Genomic DNA, 22,639 nt, shown 5'->3' on the forward strand with positions numbered 1-22,639 from the left:
GATGTTTTTTTTTTATAGACCACCCAATAGTAACAGGGACATTGAGGAACAGAAAGGAAGACAGAATCTGGAAAGGAGTAATAATAACAGGGTTGTTGTGGTGGGAGATTTTAATTTCCCAAATATTGATTGGCATCTTCCTAGAGTGAGAGGTTTAGATGGGGTAGAGTTCAGGTGTGTTCGGGAAGGTTTCTTGACACAATATGTAGATAAGCCAACAAGACGAGAAGCTGTACTTGAACTAGTATTGGGAAATGAACCTGGTCAGGTGTCGGGTCTCTCAGTGGGAGAGCATTTTGGAGATAGTGATCACAATTCTATCTCCTTTATCATAGCATTGGGAGGGATAGGAACAGACAAGTTAGGAAAACGTTTACAGTAATTGGAGTAAGGGGAAATATGAGGCTATCAGGCAGGAACTTGGAAGCATAAATTGGAAACAGATGTTTTTGGGTAAACGTATGGAAGAAATGTGGCAAATGTTCAGGGGGTATTTGCATGGGGTTCTGAGTAGGTATGTTCCAATGAGACAGGGAAAGGATGGTAGGGTACAAGATCCATGGTGTACAAAGGCTGTTGTAAATCTAGTCAAGAAAAAAAGAAGAGCTTACGAAAGATTCAAAAAAACTAGGTAATGATAGAGATCTAGAAGATTATAAGGCTAGCAGGAAGGAGTTTAAGAATGAAATTAGGAGAGCCAGAAGGGGCCAGGAGAAGGCCTTGGTGGACAGGATTAAGGAAAACCCCAAGGCATTCTACAAGTATGTGAAGAGCAAGAGGATAAGACGTGAGAGAATAGGACCAATCAAGTGTGACAGTGGAAAAGTGTGTATGGAACCGGAGGAAATAGTGGAGGTACTTAATGAATATTTTGCTTCAGTATTCACTGTGGAAAAGGATCTTGGCAATTGTGGGGATGACTTGCAGCGGACTGAAAAGCTTGAGCATGTAGATTTTAAGGAAGAGGATGTGCTGGAGCTTTTGGGAACCATCAAGTTGGATAAGTCACCAGGACCAGATGGGATGTACCCCAGGCTACTGTGGGAAGCGAGGGAGGAGATTGCTGAGCCTCTGGCAAAGATCTTTGCATCATCAATGAGGATGGGAATGGTTCTGGAGGATTGGAGGGTGGAAGATATTGTTTCCTTATTCAAGAAAGGGAGTAGGGATAGCCCAGGAAATTATAGGCCAGTGAGTCTTACTTCAGTGGTTGGTAAGTTGACGAAGAAGATCCTGAGAGGCAGGATTTATGAACGTTTGGAGAGACATAATATGATTAGGGATAGTCAGCATGGCTTTGTCAAAGGCAGGTCGTGCCTTGCGAGCCTGATTTGAATTTTTTGTGGATGTGACTAAACACATTGAAGGTAGAGCAGTAGATGTAGTGTACATGGATTTCAGCAAGGCATTTGACAAGGTACCCCATGCAAGGCTTATTGAGAAAGTAAGAAGTGTTAAATCCAAGGGGACATTGCTTTGTGGATCCAGAACTGTCTTGCTCACAGAAGGCAAAGAGTGGTTGTAGACTGGTCATATTCTGTATGGAGGCCGGTGATCAGTAGTGTGCCTCAGGGATCTGTTCTGGGGCCCCTACTTTGTGATTTTTTTAATAAATGACCTGGATGAGGAAGTGGAGGGATGGGTTAGTAAATTTGCTGATGACACAAAGGTTGGGTGTGTTGTGGATAGTGGGGAGGGCTGTCAGAGGTTACAACAGGACATTGATAGGATGCAAAACTGGGCTGAGAAGTGGCAGATGGAGTTTAACCCAGATAAGTGTGAGGTGGTTCGTTTTGGTAGGTCAGATATGATGGCAGAATATAGCATTAATGGTAAGACTCTTGGCAGTGTGCAGGATCAGAGGGATCTTAGGGTCCGAGTCCATAGGACACTCAAAGTTGCTACGCAGGTTAACTGTGGTTAAAAAGACATACGGTCCATTGGCCTTCATCAATCATGGGATTGAGTTTAAGAGCTGAGGGGTAATGTTGCAGCTATATAGGACCCTGGTCAGACCCTACTTGGAGCACTGTGCTCAATTCTGGTCACCTCACTACAGGAAGGATGTGGAAACTATAGAAAGGGTGCAGAGGAGATTTACAAGGATGTTGCCTGGATTGGGGAGCATGCCTTATGAGAATAGGTTGAGTGAACTCGGCCTTTTCTTCTTGGAGCGATGGAGGATGAGAGGTGACCTGATAGAGGTGTTCAAGATAATGAGAGGCATTGATTGTGTGGATAGTCAGAGGCTTCTCCCCAGGGCTGAAATGGCTAGCATGAGAGGGCATAGTTTTAAGGTGCTTGGAAGTGGGTACATTGGAGCTGTCAGGGGTAAGTTTTTTTTTAATGCAGAGAGTAGTGAGTGTGTGGAATGGGCTGCCGGCAGCGGTGGAGGCGGAAACGATAGGGTCTTTTCAGAGAATCCTGGATGGCTGCATGGAGCTTAGAAAAATAGAGGGCTATGGGTAAAGCCTAGGTAGTTCTAAGGTAGGGACATGTTCGGCACAGCTTTGTGGGCTGAAGGGCCTGTATTGTGCTGTAGGTTTTCTGTATTTCTATGTTAATAATTATATGATGCTGATTGTTTTTAGGCCATAAAACCTAAAGAAAAAGTAAAATGCAAATAGTGTACTGTAACCTTTTAATCAAAACATGACATATTAAGTAGAGTCTGAAAGCCTGTCATTTGTTGTTCCACAGCTGACTGAGGTATTCTCCTGATGCTGCTGAGCTGCTTTTGTTACCCTGCACACATTATATTTTCATTATGTTAATGGTGTGTAATTTTTTTACTGTTACTTATGTGATGAACAAGTGTAAGACAAAGACTGCTTACCAGTAGAACATAAATTCCGTCAGAAGTGATAGTGATCCCAAGCTACCTCATTATATAGACATATAGGAATCCATTCATATCGTGAGGCCATGGATTTGTGCCTTGGAAGGTTTCCAGGGCACAAGCCTGGGCAAGGTTGTATGGAAGACCGGCAGTTGCCCATGCTGCAAGTCTTCTCTCTCCATGCCACCGATGTTGTCCAAGGGACGGGCACTAGGGCCGATACAGCTTGGCACTGGTGTCGTCGCAGAGCATTATGTGGTTAAGTGCCTTGCTCAAGGACACAACACGCTGCCTCAGCTGAGGCTCAAACTAGTGACCTTCAGATCACTAGACCAACGCCTTAACCACTTGGCCACATGCCAACACCATATAGAAAACCATAAGATACAGGTGCAGACCTAGGCAATTTGGCCCATCAAGTGTGCTCTGCCATTTCATCGTGGCTGATGCAATTTTCCCCTCAGCCCCAATCTCCTGCCTTCTCCCTGTATCCCTTCAGGCCCTGCCAATCAAAAATCTATTAACCCCTGCCTTAAATATACATAAAGACTTGGCCTCTATAACTGCCTGTGACAAAGAATTCCACAGATTCACCAATTTCTGATTTAATAAAAAATTCCTCCTCTCCTTCCAAAAAGGACACCCCACTATTCTGAGGCTGTTCCCTCTGGTCTTAGATTCTCCCACAGTCGGAAACATCCTCTCCACACCCACTCTATCGAGGCCTTCTACTGTTCAATAGGTTTCAATGACGTCACCCCTCGTTCTTCTGAACTTTAGTGAATTCAGGCTCAGAGCCATCAAATGCTCTTCATGTGACAAGCCATTCAATCCTGGCATCATTTTTGTGAGCCTCCTTTGAACCCTCTCCAATTTCAGCACATCCCTTCTAAGATAAGGTGCTCACAATGCTCCAAGTGAGGCCTCACCGGTACTTTAAGTGCTCAACATTACATCCTTGTTTTTCTACTCTAGTCCACTTGAAATGATTGCTAACATTGCATTTTCCTTCCTCACCACAGACTCAATCTGCAGATTAACCTTTAGGAAATTCTGCACAAGTATTCCCAAGTCCCTTTGCACCTCTGTTTTTTGTATTTTCTCTCCATTTAGAAAATAGTTATCCCTTTCATTTCTTCTACCAAAGTGCATGAGCATATACTTCCAGACACCATATTCCATCTGCCATTTCTTTGCCCATTCTTCTAATCCAATTCTCCTGTAGCTCTCTACTTCCTTAAAACTACCTGCCCTGGGCCAGCTGGTGGCACAACGACATCGGCGCCGGACCCGGGAGCGGAGGTTCTCGGGTTCAAAATGGTCGAGTCCGCTCCCAAGTACGCTTTCCATCTGTGCCGGGTTGAGTGTCGAGATCGCAACTCTACCTCAAAATAAAGGGAAAAATACTGTGAAAATGTCTGTATGAGGAGTGGCTCACCACACAGTCTCTTTCTCTCGCTCCGTGCCTTGTAAAAGCCATGAAAAAAGACATAATCACGGACGTACGCACAGACTTGGACATCTGCTGGACAAGAGTGTTGTTCAATGTTGAGTAATGCAGTATGTACTTTACCTCAACACAACTCCTAAACAAAAGCACTGTTGTTAGTAATTAATAACAAACTAGACAACCTGGTGACCCGTTGGGGCACCCTTTGAGAGAAAGATAATGCAATCTGATGTGATGTGCTTTGGAAATTAAAGAAGAAAAACTCAGTTTATTAAAGAAGAAAGATATGCAGCAAGACGAATATAGCTCCTCGTTTAATGAAGGACACTTTTGATGACATTTCTGGTTGATCTGCCACCCTTCAAAAATACTCTAATATTTTCATTTCTTTTTCCCCGGCTTAAAGCTACATACAGCTGACCATGCTGGAATACCGGTTTCTCCAAATCAACACATTCTCCATGGTTTGGCCTTGTGCCTTATGTGTATAGTCATAGCAAAGCATGACTGTATCGGGATCTGGCTCTGCTGAAGAGGAACATCTTCCCCTTCTGATAAATGGACAGTAATTCTTGGGATCATGACTGTCATTTTTGAACGCACCAATGTTTATCTTTGCTACAATGAGATTGTCGTGCAGTTTGTCCACCATCATTCGCATTCCATTGCAAAGCCTCGGTGGATCCATTCCTCATTGAAATGATGGGAGATCCCCTCTTCAATTCCAGTTTATATTGTGGCTGCTATGGGCACCATGAGGCGCTGCTGAGGCTGGCCGTGCACATGTGTCGTGGTTTCCGTTAAAGCTGGAATCAGCTTGGGTTGTGGAAAGCCGGGCCTGTTGATTAACGAGTGAGCAATTTTATATGAATATATAACATTGAACTTCGCATGCATTCTGTAAGTTAGCACATTTTAAGTCAATTTAGTCAAAAAAAAGTGCTGCTCTAATGCACCGTTTGGGCTAATTGGTGGTCACAGACAGAGCATGAGAATTTTAGTAGTATATAGATTATGTTCTGTTTTTTGTACTGACCTCTGTGACTGTGAGGTTGTCCAAATTGATTTAATATGTTCTGATGCAGGAGACATAGTTGGAGGAGTACTGATGGCTCTATGGGTGATGAAGATGAGTATTTATTGATTACAGTTTGGGGTAGGGGAATGAAATTTAACTTCCGTCCTTCCTGTCTGGTTGAGTGCAAATACCAAAGATGCCAAAGATAAATGGACATTGTTCTTAAAAGATAGTCTACACTGTCATTAGATATTAAATGATTCATTTAATATTAAGAAAAAAAACTTAAATGGAAAACGAAAATAGAAACTTACAGACTCAGATGTGAAAGTGATTTTGTGGGATAATGGTTATTTTACTCCAGGTATTTCATACCTGTTAAAATGGTGAATAAAAGTAAATTGGAAGTTGGTGGGTCTTGATTGTTAGCAGTTAAAGAACTGTTTAAATTTTCACCATATAAGCTTCATTGATTCAAAACTAACATTAGCAGACTTGTAAACATAAGAATGTGAGAGTAAAAAAGGCCATTGAGCTGGTCTTGTTGATTTAGGTCCTTGTTGCTGAACCCACTGAGATTATTTTCAGCTTCCTTTCTACTCTGGCGTCAAGCTTCTACCCCATGCTGAATTTGAAATATTTCCATTTCCTTTCTTGAGTGCTTCAACTGAGTCTACATTCACTGTGCTACATGGCAGTCTATTCATAAACTAACAATTCTAAACATGAACAAGCTACAGTTTAAGTCAACTTTACTGTGATCCATTATTAAATCGCTGTGCATAAATGACTTTGCACTATCCTGTTGAATCTCATACTGAAGTATTAAAACTTGGGTCAAGAACAATCTTTTTCATTTATGTTGAGACCTGGCATTCCATAGAACAGTGAGCTAAATCTATAACTTTCTTCCCATTGTGTTGATAACCAAAGTTATTCATGCTTTATGAAATGAACACCTCATCACTCTCCGTTATGATCAGATACATAACTGGCAGTCATAGTGCAATGGTAATTTAGTTGCCAGAAATCATGATATATGCTTCCCTGGTTTTTTTAAATATAATTTATCTTTTTAATTGTAGATCATCAAAAATCTATTGATATGTTGTTTCTTGGCCTGCATTCATGGCTTTTCTGTCAAATATCAAAAACATTGGGAATAATATAATTTGTGGTTTTCCACAAATTCTGGATAATCCAAGTTGATTTCATGTGAACTTTCATGTCTGGCAGTTTGTATGGCAAGGCGCATGTTAGTTTGGTCCTGAAATTCCATTTCCATGGTTTAATGAGGGACAGAAATGGCAGCTTGCAGCTATACATGAAATGCTGGAGGAACTCAGCAGGTCAGGCAACATCTATGAAAATGAATAATAAACAGTTGACATTTTGGGTTGACCACTAGTTCCTGGTTACGTGCATCATAATGTCCCTTCGCCTAAACTGAATACCCTGACTAAAAGGCCTGCATGTGCTAAACACGAGGAATTCTGCAGATGCTGGAAATTCAAGCAACACACATCAAAGTTGCTGGTGAACGCAGCAGGCCAGGCAGCATTTCTAGGAAGAGGTCAGGACGAAGTGGGTCTCGGCCTGAAACATCAACTGTACCTCTTCTTAGAGATGCTGCCTGGCCTGCTGTGTTCACCAGCAACTTTGATGTGTGTTGCATGTGCTAAATGCAGCTTTCACTATGCATGGCTGCTTTCAGCAAACTGGTGCATTTGTACTCCCAGGTCTCTCTGTTCCACAATACTCCTAAGTGCTCTGACATTTGATTTATAGGTACTGTCCTGGTTTGAATGTCCTCAGTGCATCTCCACATCCTTATCTATGTTGAAATTCATGTGCCATTCCTCAGCCCATATCCCTAATATGTTGGCCTTTCTGAATATGGCTCTATGGTGTGTCCTAATGAACAAAAAGGGGAAGGAAAAAGTCTGACTGGATTCAAAGAGCAAATTCCTAAAAAAAATACATAAAGAAGGTCCATATTAGTGGGACATTTCACCCAGTACAAGGATACAAATATCCTAATAGCAACAAGGCTACAGAATACCTTAATTGCATTTAGGAGAATAGTATTAGCCAGTATGTAGTAAAGCCAGCGGGAGTGTAGGAATTCTAGATATAGTTTTAGGTAGCAATGCGGCAATTAATGGAGTTTCAGTGAGAGCACTTTAATGGTAATGTCATAATTTAGTTAGATTTAAAGTTCAAAGTAAATTTATAATCCAAGTATGTATATGTCACCATAGCACAAAGCATTCACATTAGCACGAAGAAATGCATTGGAATCAATGAAAACTACAAAACAGAAAGACTGACAAACAACCAATGCACAAAAGAGGGCAATCTGTCCAAATACACAAAAAATGAATGAATTAATAATACTGAGAATATGAATTGTAGAGTCCTTGAAACTGAGTCTATAGGCTCTGGAATCAGTTCAGAGTTGAGATGAGTGAAGTTATCCATACTAGTTCAGGAGCTGCTTGAAGGGTAATAACTGTTCCTGAACTTGCTGGTGTGGAACCTAAGGTTCCTGTACCTCATTCCCAACGGTGGCAGTGAGAAAAGAGCATTGTCAGGATGGTAGAGTCCTTGATGCTGCTTTCTGTAGATGCACTGATTGCCTGAGGTGCACTGGGCTGTGTCCATGACTTTTTGTATGCTTTTTCGTACTTGGGCATTGGTGTTTCCATGCCAAGCCTTGAGGATCCTCTCCACTTTGCATCTATAGATATTTGTCAGAGAATTGAAGAATTTCAGAGTTGTATACTCTAATAAATGAACCCTTGAAGCTTTAGGTGACATGCCAAAATGACATAAACTTATAATATGATAACGGCAAGGAATTTAACGTTAGTGACCCTCTCCACCTTTAAAGCTCTGAGGACTGGCTCATGGGCCTCCAGATTCTTCCTCCTCCAGTCAATAATCAGCTCTTTGGTTTTGCCGACATTGAGTGAAGGATTGTTATTTCGGCACTATTCAAACAAATTTTCAATCTCCCTCCTATATACTGATCTGTCATTACCTTTGATTTGGGCAACAACAGTGGTGTCAACGGCAAGCTTAAATATGACATTGGAGCTACACTTAGCCTGACGGTCAAGGGCATAAAGTGATAGGTATTCAGCAGATTTTATTATGGATATGCTGGTGCTGGAGAGGTTGCAGAGGAGATTTTGCCTGGAATAGAGCATTTCACTCATGAAAGACGAGTGATTGTATCTCTTTTGCTGGAGCTGAGGAGGTTAAAGGATGTGATTGAGAAATGTAAAGCTATAAGAGGTAGAGATATGGTAAATTGCTGGAAACTTTTCCCATATGATAAAACTAGAGGACAAGTATTTAGGATGATGAGTAAGAGATTAAAAGGGGATCTGAGTACACCTTTTATACCCAGAGAGTGGCAAGTACCTGGAATACACTGCCTGTGAGTGGTGGAAGCAGATTGGCTGACACTATTTAAGGAGAGGCTAAACATGTACTTAAATGTCCCAGATATGGAAGGCTACAGGCCAAGTAGTGGAAAATGGGATGAAAATAATTAGCTGCTTACTGGTTGACTTGGACGTGGTGGACCAAATATCCTGTTTCCGTGTTCTATGACATCACAACAATAGAAAAGGACAAAAATAAACTAAGGATCAAGTCTCTAAGTTTAGATAAGACCATTTAGCTAAGGAGTGGATTCACAAATGTTTATTGGAAGCAGATCATAGCAATCAAAAGCATTCAAAGAAGAAGGTGAGTTCCAGCAAAAGGTTGTGATCTAAACGATAAAGTGCAGGGATGTTAAGACAGGACCAAAAAGGGAGAAGTATCGGATACTGAGAACTCATTACTGCAGAAAACTGGAAGATTACAGAAATTAAAGGGATGAAGTTAAAAGGAGAATTAAGAAAGCAATAAGGACATGATAAAATGCTGGCAAGTAATATCAAAATGTTTTAAATTACATAAAGAGCAAAATATTAACAGGACAGAATAGGATTGAATGGGGATTGAAATGTAACTTGTTTTTTATCTCAAAATATTTTCTATGAAAAATCAAAATGATCTTATGAAAATATTGCTGAACATTTTGTATAAGGCCATGAGAATCCTTGTAACATTAGCACATCATCAGAGATCCTTGGTTAGTAATCTTAGAGCAAATTATTCATGGGATTTTAACACAATTTAACTAAGGAGGTAGAGATTGCAAGTTAAGTTTTTAATACTGTCCCCTCATAAAATAGGAGACAAGGCTGACATTTAGGAGAAAGAGTGCAAAATATTGAATGAGGTAACGATGGTAAGAGACAATTTAATGAAGAAGTAAGTCTTTTGCCCTGAAAAGTATGCAACAATGTATTAATATAAGAAAGGCAAGCAATTGAAAAGATGCTGATCATCATCTTCTAATCCTCCACTTGACAGGAATGCTGTTAGAGGATTCAGATTTATTTACTTATCACGTGTACGTTGAAACATACAGTGAAATGTATTGTTTGCATTTACAACCTAAGGATGTGCTGGGAGCCACCTGCAACTGTCGCCACACATTCAGGCGCCAATGTAGCATGTCCGCTATGTTTACAGAGCAATAAAAGCAACAGCAGCAAGACCAGCCCCATTCCCCTCTGCCAACACAGATGGTCTTCTAACCTCTGGGAGGGCCACCATCCCTCATCCTCGCTGGTCTGTCGACCTGACATCTGACCACGGATGTCCTTCATCACACATCCACATCACTATTCTTCCCCACTTCACATTCAAACTCTATCCTGACCTCTAATTCCCTCACATCCCTGTCCTTTTAAGCCCTAACCTGACCCCTAACTCCTCATTCTGTCCCCAAAACCATCCGTGTGAACCTAAAAAAAAAACAACTGTCTGAGCCATGATCTTGACAGAGACCAAAGTTTGGCACCATTTTGACTGGAAGGAGGATTGTGCGTTTGAATGGAGCGTGATGAGTACAGTTTTGAACTGCAGAAGGTGTTCTATAACTAGTCATGTGGGCTGAAAAATGGCAAGTTGAATCTATTCTGGAATGTTGTGAGGTTAAGCTTTTGGGGCTATGCAAAAAGACAAGTGTATTATAGAACATTTGAGACGTGAAGTTATGAGGAACCTTTGGGTATACATCTAAAGGTTGAACATGGAGTAAAGTAAGAGGTGCTTTTTAAAAAAAAAATAGTTGAGGTATAGAATGTGAGAGAAGGGAGCTTATGCAACCTAAACTAACAAGAGTACACCATATAATGTTGATCCTGGCACTGCAGGACAAATTTGAATGTACTTAAGATGCAGAAGCAATTGATGAGAATACTCCCTGAACATTTTAGCAAAGAAGAGATTGAATAGACTGGAAACACGAGGAAATCTGCAGATGCTGGAATTTCAAGCAACACACTTAAAAGTTGCTGGTGAACGCAGCAAGCTAGGCAGCATCTCTAGGAAGAGGTACAGTCGATGTTTCGGGCCGAGACCCTTCGTCAGGACTAACTGAAAGAAGAGATAGTAAGAGATTTGAAAGTGGGAGGGGGAGATCCGAAATGATAGGAGAAGACAGGAGGGAGAGGGATGGAGCCAAGAGCTGGACAGGTGATTGGCAAAAGGGATATGAGAGGATCATGGGACAGGAGGTCCAGGGAGAAAGAAAAGGGGGGGGAAACCCATAGGATGGGCAAGGGATATAGTGAGAGGGACAGAGGGAGAAAAAGGAGAGAGAGAAAAAGAATGTATGTGTATATAAATAAATAAATAACAGAAGTGGATACAGGGGGAGGTGGGGCATTAATGGAAGTTTGAGAAGTGAATGTTCATGCCATCAGGTTGGAGGCTACCCAGATGGAATATAAGGTGTTGTTCCTCCATCCTGAGTGTGGCTTCTCAGTAGAGGAGGCCATGGATAGACATATCAGAATGGGACGTGGAATTAAACTATCCAGCTCTTGGCTCCATCCTTCCCCCTCCTGTCTTCTCCTATCATTTCGGATCTTCCCCTCCCCCTCCCACTTTCAAATCTCTTACTAGCTCTTCTTTCAGTTAGTCCTGATGAAGGGTCTCGGCCCGAAACGTCGACTGTACCTCTTCCTGAGATGCTGCCTGGCCTGCTGCATTCGCTAGCAACTTTTATGAATAGACTGGAATTGTGTTCCTTGGAGCAGAGCAGATAGGGAGGATATTTACTTGAAGCATGTAAAATTAAGGGGCAAAGTTGAAGTCAGAAGGAAAGTATAATTTTCATTGTTGATGGATCAAAACTTAGGAACATAAATTTGCAGTAGGTGAGAGGTGAGTTGGTAGGCATATGGACCTCATTTCTAAATACTTGTCACATTTTAAAAGTCCTCAGACGTGCACTTAATCAACCACAATTTGGAAATCCTTGGACCTATTGCTAGAAGATGGAAGTAGTTTGACTGGTATGGACATGATGGGCCAAATGAGTCTCCTGTGTTGTACATTGTGATCCTGGAGGCTCAAAAACAGAACATTAAAATTGAAGAAGGGTACCTCCACAGATGTTGGACTCACAAAGTTCTTAAAAATTGCTGTTTTATCTTTTTTTGTCATAATTTACCCCAATCCTGCAATCTACAGTTCTGTTACTTTCAAAACAGAATAGTTTTCTGGATACAAAGCTATTCCAATAGTCAAATACAAATGTGTGTTTTTTTTTCAGAAAATCATTCTTTGGGATTGATAATGTGTAAAACAATGTGATGGGGAAAGTGTAGTATGCTTGGAAGAAATTCATTGACTTGTCTTGCAGTTTCCAAAAAAAAATTTACATCAGTGGGGAATAATTCACATTGCATCTTAGACTACCAGAGACAATGTTGAGGTTGATTGTCATGGATGTCAGCGGCTTTATTTTTGTGTCATGATCAAATTAGATGTAACTAAATTTTTAACATCCTTTAAACAGTTCAATTTTTTTAAACTGATTTTTATACTTCATGATTTAAGAACAGTTACATTTTTCAAACCTCCTCTTCCATTCCATGCATAAACTTCTCAAGGACAGTGCAGCAATATTCAAACATAACTGCAATAATGTTACTGTCTTTCATATTCTCTCATGAGATTTGGTCCATTGATCCTAAGCCAGCTCTTTGAGATACCAGATTTTCTTTCTGTATCTTTGTTTCCCTCTGTCTATGATTGATTTCCTTTTCTTCCTCTGCTTTTTTGAGGAAGTAAACCATTGGGTGTTACATTTGAGGTTCTAGTTGCCCTTTTGATATTGGTGCCATTGACAATTCACATTGCCGGCTAATCATAGTAAAACTATGATCTGAAGGGGTAAGAGGAAAATATTCAGTTCATATTTGCTGCAAAATGTGCTATCCAGAAATATCTTGCCCATTTTAAGTGGTCTATGAGCATGGATGATCAGTTAATTTAGTGTTCGACTTTTTTTTGTTTTTCCCTTTTCTACGTTATAATGATCCACTATGACTGATTTATGACTGATTTCTTGGTAAATTTTGTTGAATGTCCTCTGAAAATCCAAATGTTATGCATTGTACTTGATGACTTTTGTTGTGTCTCCCATAAAAAATGTTTGTTGGCTATATTCTGCTCTAGACTTTTATAATTGCTCATACAAGTGCTGCAGGTTATTATGATGTCACATTGTGGCAGTGAGTAGTGAATGAGCTAACAATGATCTGACAGAATATTGATTTGTCACCTCCTGAAAAGTGAGTTGTGTTCAGTGAAACAATGTGTATAGTAACTTGAATGTATATTGTATTGTAAATTTAAACAAAAATTTTTGACCTGGTGATAGTTGATGTACCTCCATGGGGACAGCTGAGATTTATTCTCGCATACTTTTTCATTTGCTTTTGCCATGACTCATAGTTATAAAGGGCATATAGAGTCATAGATATAGAGTACAGCACAGAATCAGGCCCTTTGGCCCATCTAGTCCATGCTGAAACCATTTAAACTGCCTACTCTCAATGACCTGCACCAGGACCATAACCCTCTGTATCCCTATCCAAACTTCTCTGAAGCATTGAAATTGAGCTTGCGTGGACCACTTGTGCTGGTAGCTCATCCTATACTCTCATTGCCCTCTGAATGAAGACGTTTCTCCTTATGTACCCCTTAAACTTCTCACCTTTCACCCTTAAGCCATAACCTCTGGTTGTAGTCCCACTCAACCTCAGTGGAAAAAGCCTGCTTGCATTTATCCTATCGATACCCCTCATAATATTGTACACCTCCTGTCAAATCTCTGCACTCTTTGGACCTTGTTTACATCTTTCCTGTAGGTAGATGACCGAAACTACACACAATACCCTAAATTAGGCTTCACCAACTTCAACATAACGTCCCATCTTCTGTACTTAGTACATTGATTTATGAAGGCCAGTGTGCCAAAAGCTTTCTTTATGACCCTATCGACCTGTGATGCCACTTACAATGAATTATGTACCTGTATTTCTAGATCCTTTTGTTATACCACACTCCTCAGTGCCCGACCATTCACTGTGTAAGACCTACCCTGGTTGGTCCTACTGAAGTGCAAAACCTCATACTTGTCTGCATTAAATTCTATCTACCTTTGTTTTTTCAAGCCCAGTTTTTCCAGCTGATGCAAGCCATGATAGCTTCTTACTGTCCACTGCATCCCCAATTTTGGTGTCGTCCGCAAATTTGCTGATTCAGTTAACCACATTTATCATCCAGATCATTGATAGCAATCATAAGCAACAAAAGACCCAGCACCCATCCCTGCAGCACACCACTAGTCCCAGGCCTCCAGTTGGAGAGGCACCTTCTACTACTACTCTCTGGCTCTCCCACAAAGCCAATGCCTAATCCAATTTACTATCTCATCCTGAATGCCACGCGACTGAACCTTCTTGAATAGCCCCCATGCGGGACCTTGTCAAGTGTCCATGTAGACGACATCCACCGACTTGCCTTCATCAGCTTTCCTTGTAACTTCCTTGAAAAACTCTGGTTAGACATGACCTACCATGCACAAAGCTAGTCCTGACGAAGGGTCTCGGCCTGAAACGTCGACTGTACCTCTTCCTAGAGATGATGCCTGGCCTGCTGCGTTCACCAGCAATTTTTGTGTGATGCACAAAGCTATGCTGACTATCCCTAATCAGTCCGTGTCTATCCAAATACTTGTATATTTGGTCCCTTAGAATACTTTTCAATAACTTTCCCACAACTGATGTCAGACTCACCGGCCTATAATTTCCTGCTTTCTGTTTAGTGTCTTTTTTAAATAGCAGAACAACATTGACTATCCTCCAATCATCTGGTAATTTCTACATATCTATGAAAGGTGTTCTGTATTAGAGAGTTGTAAAACAGTTTTTTTTCCCTCCTTTGTTAGTGTTCAGAATCAAGTTGACGAGGTTATTGATGTGATGCAGGAGAATATCACCCGAGTGATTGAACGAGGAGAGCGGCTTGATGAACTACAAGATAAATCTGGTAAGAACTGTCTTTCATGGTTTATTTACACTTTTAATACTTTAAATCAATTGTTTTGTATCTTGAATGCATGCAATTAACCCTGTCAACTCTAGTAAGAAGGCACCATTAAATTTTACCAATTGGACCTAATAGCTGCTTTCGGGTCACGGATGCATGTGCAATGTAGAACTGCCTGACAAAAAATAATAATCCCCTGTTTGTAGTAATGCTTTGACAACAAACTAAGAAAAGCCCAAGTCTTACTGGCAGTCAGATTCATGAGCAGTTTAAAAAAAAACACAAAAATATTTTGAAAATCAATTGTATTAAAATTATTAATTCAAATTAAGGATGACACTTAAAACACCAGATAGCTCTTAAACAATGACGCATTATATATGTTCATGTCAACATAACTGCAGTAAATTAAGAATGTAAATTTCATTGTAACTTGCATGTGCCCCTTGGGTCATCAGGCAGGTGTCCCAGCGTTACTGCTGCACAAAGATGGCAGTCCCTGTCTAATTCCAAGAGCAGTTCAGTATTGGAATGCTGTTGCAAAGACCTCTTAGGAAGTTCAGTATTTCTGTACTGAAGTAAAGTTTTTAAACTGGCAGTCTGGACTAGCCCTTCAGGCAAACAAATCTGTGTACCACCATTCTAAATCAATGGAATGAAACCTGAGCAATTTGTCCCTAGGTTGACCCTAATACCCTAAAGAATAGATATAATGTTGTTGTGTACGTATTTCTGAGCTTATCTGGGACCATTTGGGAATTTAACTAACTTTTAATATTTTACATTCCCAGATACTAACAAAGTAGATTTGCTAGTGGCTCTTGGTCACCCTACCCCTCTGCCCCACCCACCACATAGGTCAACTCTTGCTAATTTCTACCCATGCCAACATAGCTTTAGTAATAAATATTGTTCTGACATCAATATTGGGTGACCAGGGATGGGAGCTCAACGTTCAGGGATATTCAATATTCAGGAGGGATAGACATGAAGGAAGGGGAGGTGGGGTGGCGTTGCTGGTTAAAGAAGAGATTAACGCAATAGAAAGGAAGGACATAAGCCGGGAAGATGTGGAATCGATATGGGAAGAGCTGCGTAACACTAAGGGGCAGAAGACGCTGGTGGGAGTTGTGTACAGGCCACCTAACAGTAGTAGTGAGGGTGGAGATGGTATTAAACAGGAAATTAGAAATGTGTGCAATAAAGGAACAGCAGTTATAATGGGTGACTTCAATCTACATGTAGATTGGGTGAACCAAATTGGTAAAGGTGCTGAGGAAGAGGATTTCTTGGAATGTATGCCGGATGGTTTTTTGAACCAACATGTCGAGGAACCAACTAGAGAGCAGGCTATTCTGGACTGGGTTTTGAGCAATGAGGAAGGGTTAATTAGCGATCTTGTCGTGAGAGGCCCCTTGGGTAAGAGTGACCATAATATGGTGGAATTCTTCATTAAGATGGGGAGTGACATAGTTAATTCAGAAACAAAGGTTCTGAACTTAAAGAGGGGTAACTTTGAAGGTATGAGACGTGAATTAGCTAAGATAGACTGGCAAATGACACTTAAAGGATTGACGGTGGATATGCAATGGCAAGCATTTAAAGGTTGCATGGATGAACTACAACAATTGTTCATCCCAGTTTGGCAAAAGAATAAATCAAGGAAGGTAGTGCACCCGTGGCTGACAAGAGAAATTAGGGATAGTATCAATTCCAAAGAAGAAGCATACAAATTAGCCAGAGAAAGTGGCTCACCTGAGGTCTGGGAGAAATTCAGAGTTCAGCAGAGGAGGACAAAGGGCTTAATTAGGAAGGGGAAAAAAGATTGAGAGAAAACTGGCAGGAAACATAAAAACGGACTGTAAAAGCTTTTATAGATATGTAAAAAGGAAAAGACTGGTAAAGACAAATGTAGGTCCCCTGCAGACAGAAACAGGTGAATTGATTATGGGGAGCAAGGACATGGCAGACCAATTGAATAATTACTTTGGTTCTGTCTTCACTAAGGAGGACATAAATAATCTTCCAGAAATAGTAGGGGACAGAGGGTCCAGTGAGATGGAGGAACTGAGCGAAATACATGTTAGTAGGGAAGTGGTGTTAGGTAAATTGAAGGGATTAAAGGCAGATAAATCCCCAGGGCCAGATGGTCTGCATCCTAGAGTGCTTAAGGAAGTAGCCCGAGAAATAGTGGATGCATTAGTGATAATTTTTCAAAACTCGTTAGATTCTGGACTAGTTCCTGAGGATTGGAGGGTGGCTAATGTAACTCCACTTTTTAAAAAAGGAGGGAGAGAGAAACCGGGGAATTATAGACCGGTTAGCCTAACGTCGGTGGTGGGGAAACTGCTGGAGTCAGTTATCAAAGATGTGATAACAGCACATTTGGAAAGCGGTGAAATGATCGGACAAAGTCAACATGGATTTGTGAAAGGAAAATCATGTCTGACGAATCTCATAGAATTTTTTGAGGATGTAACTAGTAGAGTGGATAGGGGAGAACCAGTGGATGTGGTATATTTGGATTTTCAAAAGGCTTTTGACAAGGTCCCACACAGGAGATTAGTGTGCAAACTTAAAGCACACGGTATTGGGGGTAAGGTATTGGTGTGGGTGGAGAATTGGTTAGCAGACAGGAAGCAAAGAGTGGGAATAAACGGGACCTTTTCAGAATGGCAGGCAGTGACTAGTGGGGTACCGCAAGGCTCAGTGCTGGGACCCCAGTTGTTTACAATATATATTAATGACTTGGATGAGGGAATTAAATGCAGCATCTCCAAGTTTGCGGATGACACGAAGCTGGGTGGCAGTGTTAGCTGTGAGGAGGATGCTAAGAGGATGCAGGGTGACTTGGATAGGTTGGGTGAGTGGGCAAATTCATGGCAGATGCAATTTAATGTGGATAAATGTGAAGTTATCCACTTTGGTGGCAAAAATAGGAAAACAGATTATTATCTGAATGGTGGCCGATTAGGAAAAGGGGAGGTGCAACGAGACCTGGGTGTCATTATACACCAGTCATTGAAAGTGGGCATGCAGGTACAGCAGGCGGTGAAAAAAGGTGAATGGTATGCTGGCATTTATAGCGAGAGGATTTGAGTACAGGAGCAGGGAGGTACTACTGCAGTTGTACAAGGCCTTGGTGAGACCACACCTGGAGTATTGTGTGCAGTTTTGGTCCCCTAATCTGAGGAAAGACATCCTTGCCATAGAGGGAGTACAAAGAAGGTTCACCAGATTGATTCCTGGGATGGCAGGACTTTCATATGAAGAAAGACTGGATGAACTGGGCTTGTACTCGTTGGAATTTAGAAGATTGAGGGGGGATCTGATTGAAACTTATAAGATCCTAAAGGGATTGGACAGGCTAGATGCAGGAAGATTGTTCCCGATGTTGGGGAAGTCCAGAACGAGGGGCCACCGTTTGAGGATAGAGGGGAATCCTTTTAGGACTGAGATTAGGAAAAACTTCTTCACACAGACAGTGGTGAATCTGTGGAATTCTCTGCCACAGGAAACAGTTGAGGCCAGTTCATTGGCTATATTTAAGAGGGAGTTAGATATGGCCCTTGTGGCTACGGGGGTCAGGGGGTATGGAGGGAAGGATGGGGCGGGGTTCTGAGTTGGATGATCAGCCATGATCATAATAAATGGTGGTGCAGGCTCAAAGGGCCGAATGGCCTACTCCTGCACCTATTTTCTATGTTTCTATCCATCAATCTAAATGTTTTCTAGATCTATTCTGAATTTCTACAGCTGAAAATCCAGTAACCTGCAGCCTTTCAAATGGTCTTGGCACATCAAGACCATTGGATCTTCTTCAGTTCCTTTGACTTGACGTGCGAACAGAAAAGGAAATTTGCCAGGTTTCCCCTTCAAAGTCCAGCATGGCTGGTCCTTGCTGAGTTACTGTGGTAATGACACATGGACAAGTATATTGGCCTCGATTCATTAAATTACACGCTTTGTTGTACATTAAGTATTAACAGGGACACATTAGTTTTAAATCCTACACACGTGATTCTGCAGGCTAGAAATCCAGAGGAGCACATACAAAATGCTGGAGGAACTCAGCAGGACAAGCAGAATTTATGGAAATGAATAAATAGCCAATGTTTTGGGACGAGACTCTTCTGGAAAGGAAAGGGGAAGATGACAGAATAAGAGGGCAGACTGGAAGGTGATAGGTGAAGCCAGGTAGGTGGAGGAGGGGAGGTGAAGTAAGAAGCTGGGAAGTTATAGGTGGATAAGTTAAAGGGCTGGAGAAGGATGAATCTGATAGGAGAGGAGAGTGGACTATGGGAGAAAGAAATGGGACTGTGGGAGTTGTAAATCTATTAGTTGAATGCTTGAATAATGTTCTGGACAACTGAATATTGATTTTCAAAATTCATGATGATGTGGGGGACCCAAGTAATCAGATGTAATTTCATATTTTGAAACTAAAGGAGGAGTAGGAAATATGTATTTCATTTAGTAGAGGAAAGAAAACTTACAAACTCTACAGGTTTTGAAAGTACTTTATTACTTGGCCATATTTTTTAAAAAAACATTGTGTATTCACATCAGAAAATGTTGATTTGTACTGTCCAGGAAAGGAAATCAATTTAAGTTGTAAAGCCGATTGATTCCCTAAGTGCTATTTTCCAAAACTGGACTGCACGGGATAATTACTTCCTGTCTTCAGAACAGTCAAAAAGTGCTTACTTTCACATTTTTGTTGGATACAGCACTTGCTAATTACTGTATTAGGTTCCTTACGATCAATCAACCCATTAAAACCTACTGAGCCCTACTACAGGTATTTTAAATCTGATCCAGAGCAATTAATTTTTTTAATGTACTTTCTTCTATACGCATTTAGAACTTCAAAGGAACTTCAGTTATTTAAGCAAATCCTTGTCAAAATTTATCTTGGAATAATTTTGGCATTAGGAAGGCTGTAAAGAAAGATGTCATCAGGTCAATCATGGGCTTCTGAGTGAGCCTCCAGATAGCTATGGATCAAGAGGTGTGACCCGTGGACCAGTGCTGCTGGGACCCAAGCCAGGGCCTGATCAAACCTGTCTGGGCTGCCTGGACAAGGGTGTCTGATGTTGAAAGACCTGAAACCTAATGACCTTAGGTTACATCACTGATGATGTGACCCAGCACATCCAAGGATGTATCTCAACAACATAAAGATGTTCTGACAGCCACTCAAAAGTAACAAGTCACTTGGGTAGATCTCAAAGCCAGTAGCTGTTTACTGTGGTTACTCTTGTAGCCCCCTCTGCATTTCAGAAATTTGACCATAGTAATATGTCACCTGTACTGCTCCAGTGTCCAACATTTTCTGTGTTACACAAGGTTTCTGTGCATCTATACAAATGATCCATGCCTTGGAGGGCATCGATTTAAGTCGGTTCTCAAATGCTCCACCTTGTGCCTCAGCTTGCCACCAGGACTGTTGGAAAAGAAATCTGTATTGGCAGCAATAATGAAGAAATTTGTACCTCACACTATTGCACCCTTTCTGCTGAGAAAGTGTCCAACAATCATCTTTAACAAGAATTCACCATAACTAGCTATTGGTCTTGTATTTGTTCAAAACTGTTCTGTGTTCTGGTCCATTTCATCAAAACTGATACCAATACTCTCCACCCCAGATTACTGTCCTGAACTTCTGTTACGACTACTATAGATATTTTTTGTTTGCAAAACGTTTAGGAATATGCTGAAAAATTCTCTTTCAGCATAGATATTTCAGTACAGCTGAGATTTATGAATGGCTATTTTGAGAAGGCAGAGTAGGAACTACAGACCGTGTTCTGGTCTCTGAAGTTATTGCGGTAACTTTGCAACCCACTGTGATCGACTGTAGGAGAGAGCCTTGGCTTTCTGGGTCTTTAAGGTTCTTTGATTGGCAAGCAGCTGAGCTGCATTTTGTGAGGGATGTCGGTTGGCATGGAGACCTTTGGCTTTTTAATATTTTTAGCCTTTGTAAATATGAAAGGTCAGAGGTTGTCGCCTTCAGATCCTGATCAATGCTGTGTTGAGAAACTGTTGGTCAGCAATAAAGAAAAATGTATCATAAATGCTACCAGATGTAAAATTAATATTATTAAGTATCCTGCTTGGTTTTTTAAAAAAAAAATTTGAAAGGTCAATAAGCAATGTAAATTTGCCTTTGGCTTACTTTTGTAACTCCAAAAATTCCATGTGGATTCTAGGTGTGCGTAAGTGCAGGTGATGCCTCTGGGGACATCCAAGGGGTTGAATAAATCAGCACATAGTTGGGGCGGGATCCTACTTGTCCTAGTTGCTGCAGCTGTTTCTCTAGATAGTTTCTATTCCAATGGATTTTTGTAATCTTTTTATGTTGGGTAATGTTGTATTTTAAATAATATTTTGAAGCAAAAACATAATTTGAATAATTTAGAAAAAGGAAGTTCACCAGTAACCGCAGATTGTTACCTGACATCCATGAAACTCAAATGAAGTTTCCTTTTCTTTCAGGATTACTTTTTTGGAGCAAAAGAATAATAGTGAACTCAGAAATTTACTATTAAAATTTGAATTATTGATCTGATTTAACCTGACTGAAGACATTTGCGATTCTATTTGTATCCAGGCTTTCTGTCTTAGACATGTTAATTTTGTTTTTCATAGAAAGTTTATCTGATAATGCCACAGTTTTCAGCAACAGAGCAAAGCAGTTGAGACGTCAGATGTGGTGGAGGGAGTGTAAGGTAGGTAATATGGTAAATGTTGTGTATTTTTTTCAGTTGACTTGGCAGAGATATTTGCTAAATAATAATGTCAAGAAAACCAGGATAGCAATTCCTGGGGCATACAGCTTAAACGGAAGTGAGAGCTATCTCTTCATGTGTTTAATACATTCCGTTGACCTGAGGGTTCTGTCAGTTTTCAATTCCGTTTAGTTTGTTTTTTCAAAGTTCTCTGCTTTGCAAATTCCCCTGAAAACTGTAAAGAATATATGGCACATATTAACAATATGAAAACTGGTTATAATTATGAATGTTTACCATTCTGTAGACTACCCGTAGTTCATAATGAATTATGAATAAATTGACTTTGTATCACTTAGTAATAAGATTGATTTTAATATCATATTTATAAATGTCTTTCCAGTAAAATGTTTATCTTTGCATAGAAATACTGTTGAAATAGTTAAAAATACTAAAATATTCCTGTGAAGATAAATGTTTATCTTAATTTGGACACTAAAAGGGAATAAGTGTTTTAAATAATGAACAACTGCATTAAATAATGTTTACAAGATTCATTCAGTGTACTAGCTGTAGTATTGCTTTTGAATTTGAACTAACCAGGTGAGCATAACCATTTTCAGGAACTAATAAATAGTCCATGACTTAAAAATTAGTCTCCGTGATTTGTACTTTCATTGAACCATTTATAAATATTCTTTAGTTGTAGGTTCTGTATCATAATGGACAATATGCAACTGGTGCAGTACCTGTAAAACAAATTTGGATGCTTCCAAAGACTTGGAATTCTTTTCTGAGAGCAGAATAGCTAAGGGCTATACTGGTTTGCAGACACTGTAATCGTGAGCTCTGTTGCCTGTAAAGAATTTATGGGTTTTGACTGACATTTTTAATGTCACACAATTGATAATTTTTCCAGAATGTTTTCTTTTTAAAAGTAACAGTTAAGTCTGAAGACAGAATTATGTGCCGTTTTTGAAAAGCTGAATTTTAAAAAAATTGAAATGTAACTGAGTTAGTTTTATGAATGAGGTGCAAAGAGAAAGAATTTGCATTTCCCAGATCTGGGCTATCTTAAAACATCTCAGTGTTATACTTTTTAAGTATGATCACAAGTAGAAAACATG

General features: G+C 40.4%; 1 protein-coding gene across 1 annotated transcript in view; it reads left to right on the top strand.

Annotated features, from left to right (window-relative positions):
• vamp4 (vesicle-associated membrane protein 4) overlaps positions 1-22,639 on the top strand; it is a 90,879-nt gene that overhangs the window by 58,847 nt on the left and 9,393 nt on the right. Inside the window, exons 5-6 of the mRNA XM_063063789.1 lie at positions 14,681-14,781; positions 21,433-21,512. Of these exons, the coding sequence (XP_062919859.1) occupies positions 14,681-14,781; positions 21,433-21,512 (181 nt within the window). The remainder of the gene's footprint in view (positions 1-14,680; positions 14,782-21,432; positions 21,513-22,639) is intronic.

Source organism: Mobula hypostoma, chromosome 12 (assembly GCF_963921235.1).
Source record: "Mobula hypostoma chromosome 12, sMobHyp1.1, whole genome shotgun sequence".
In the NCBI taxonomy this organism is placed as follows: domain Eukaryota; kingdom Metazoa; phylum Chordata; class Chondrichthyes; order Myliobatiformes; family Myliobatidae; genus Mobula; species Mobula hypostoma.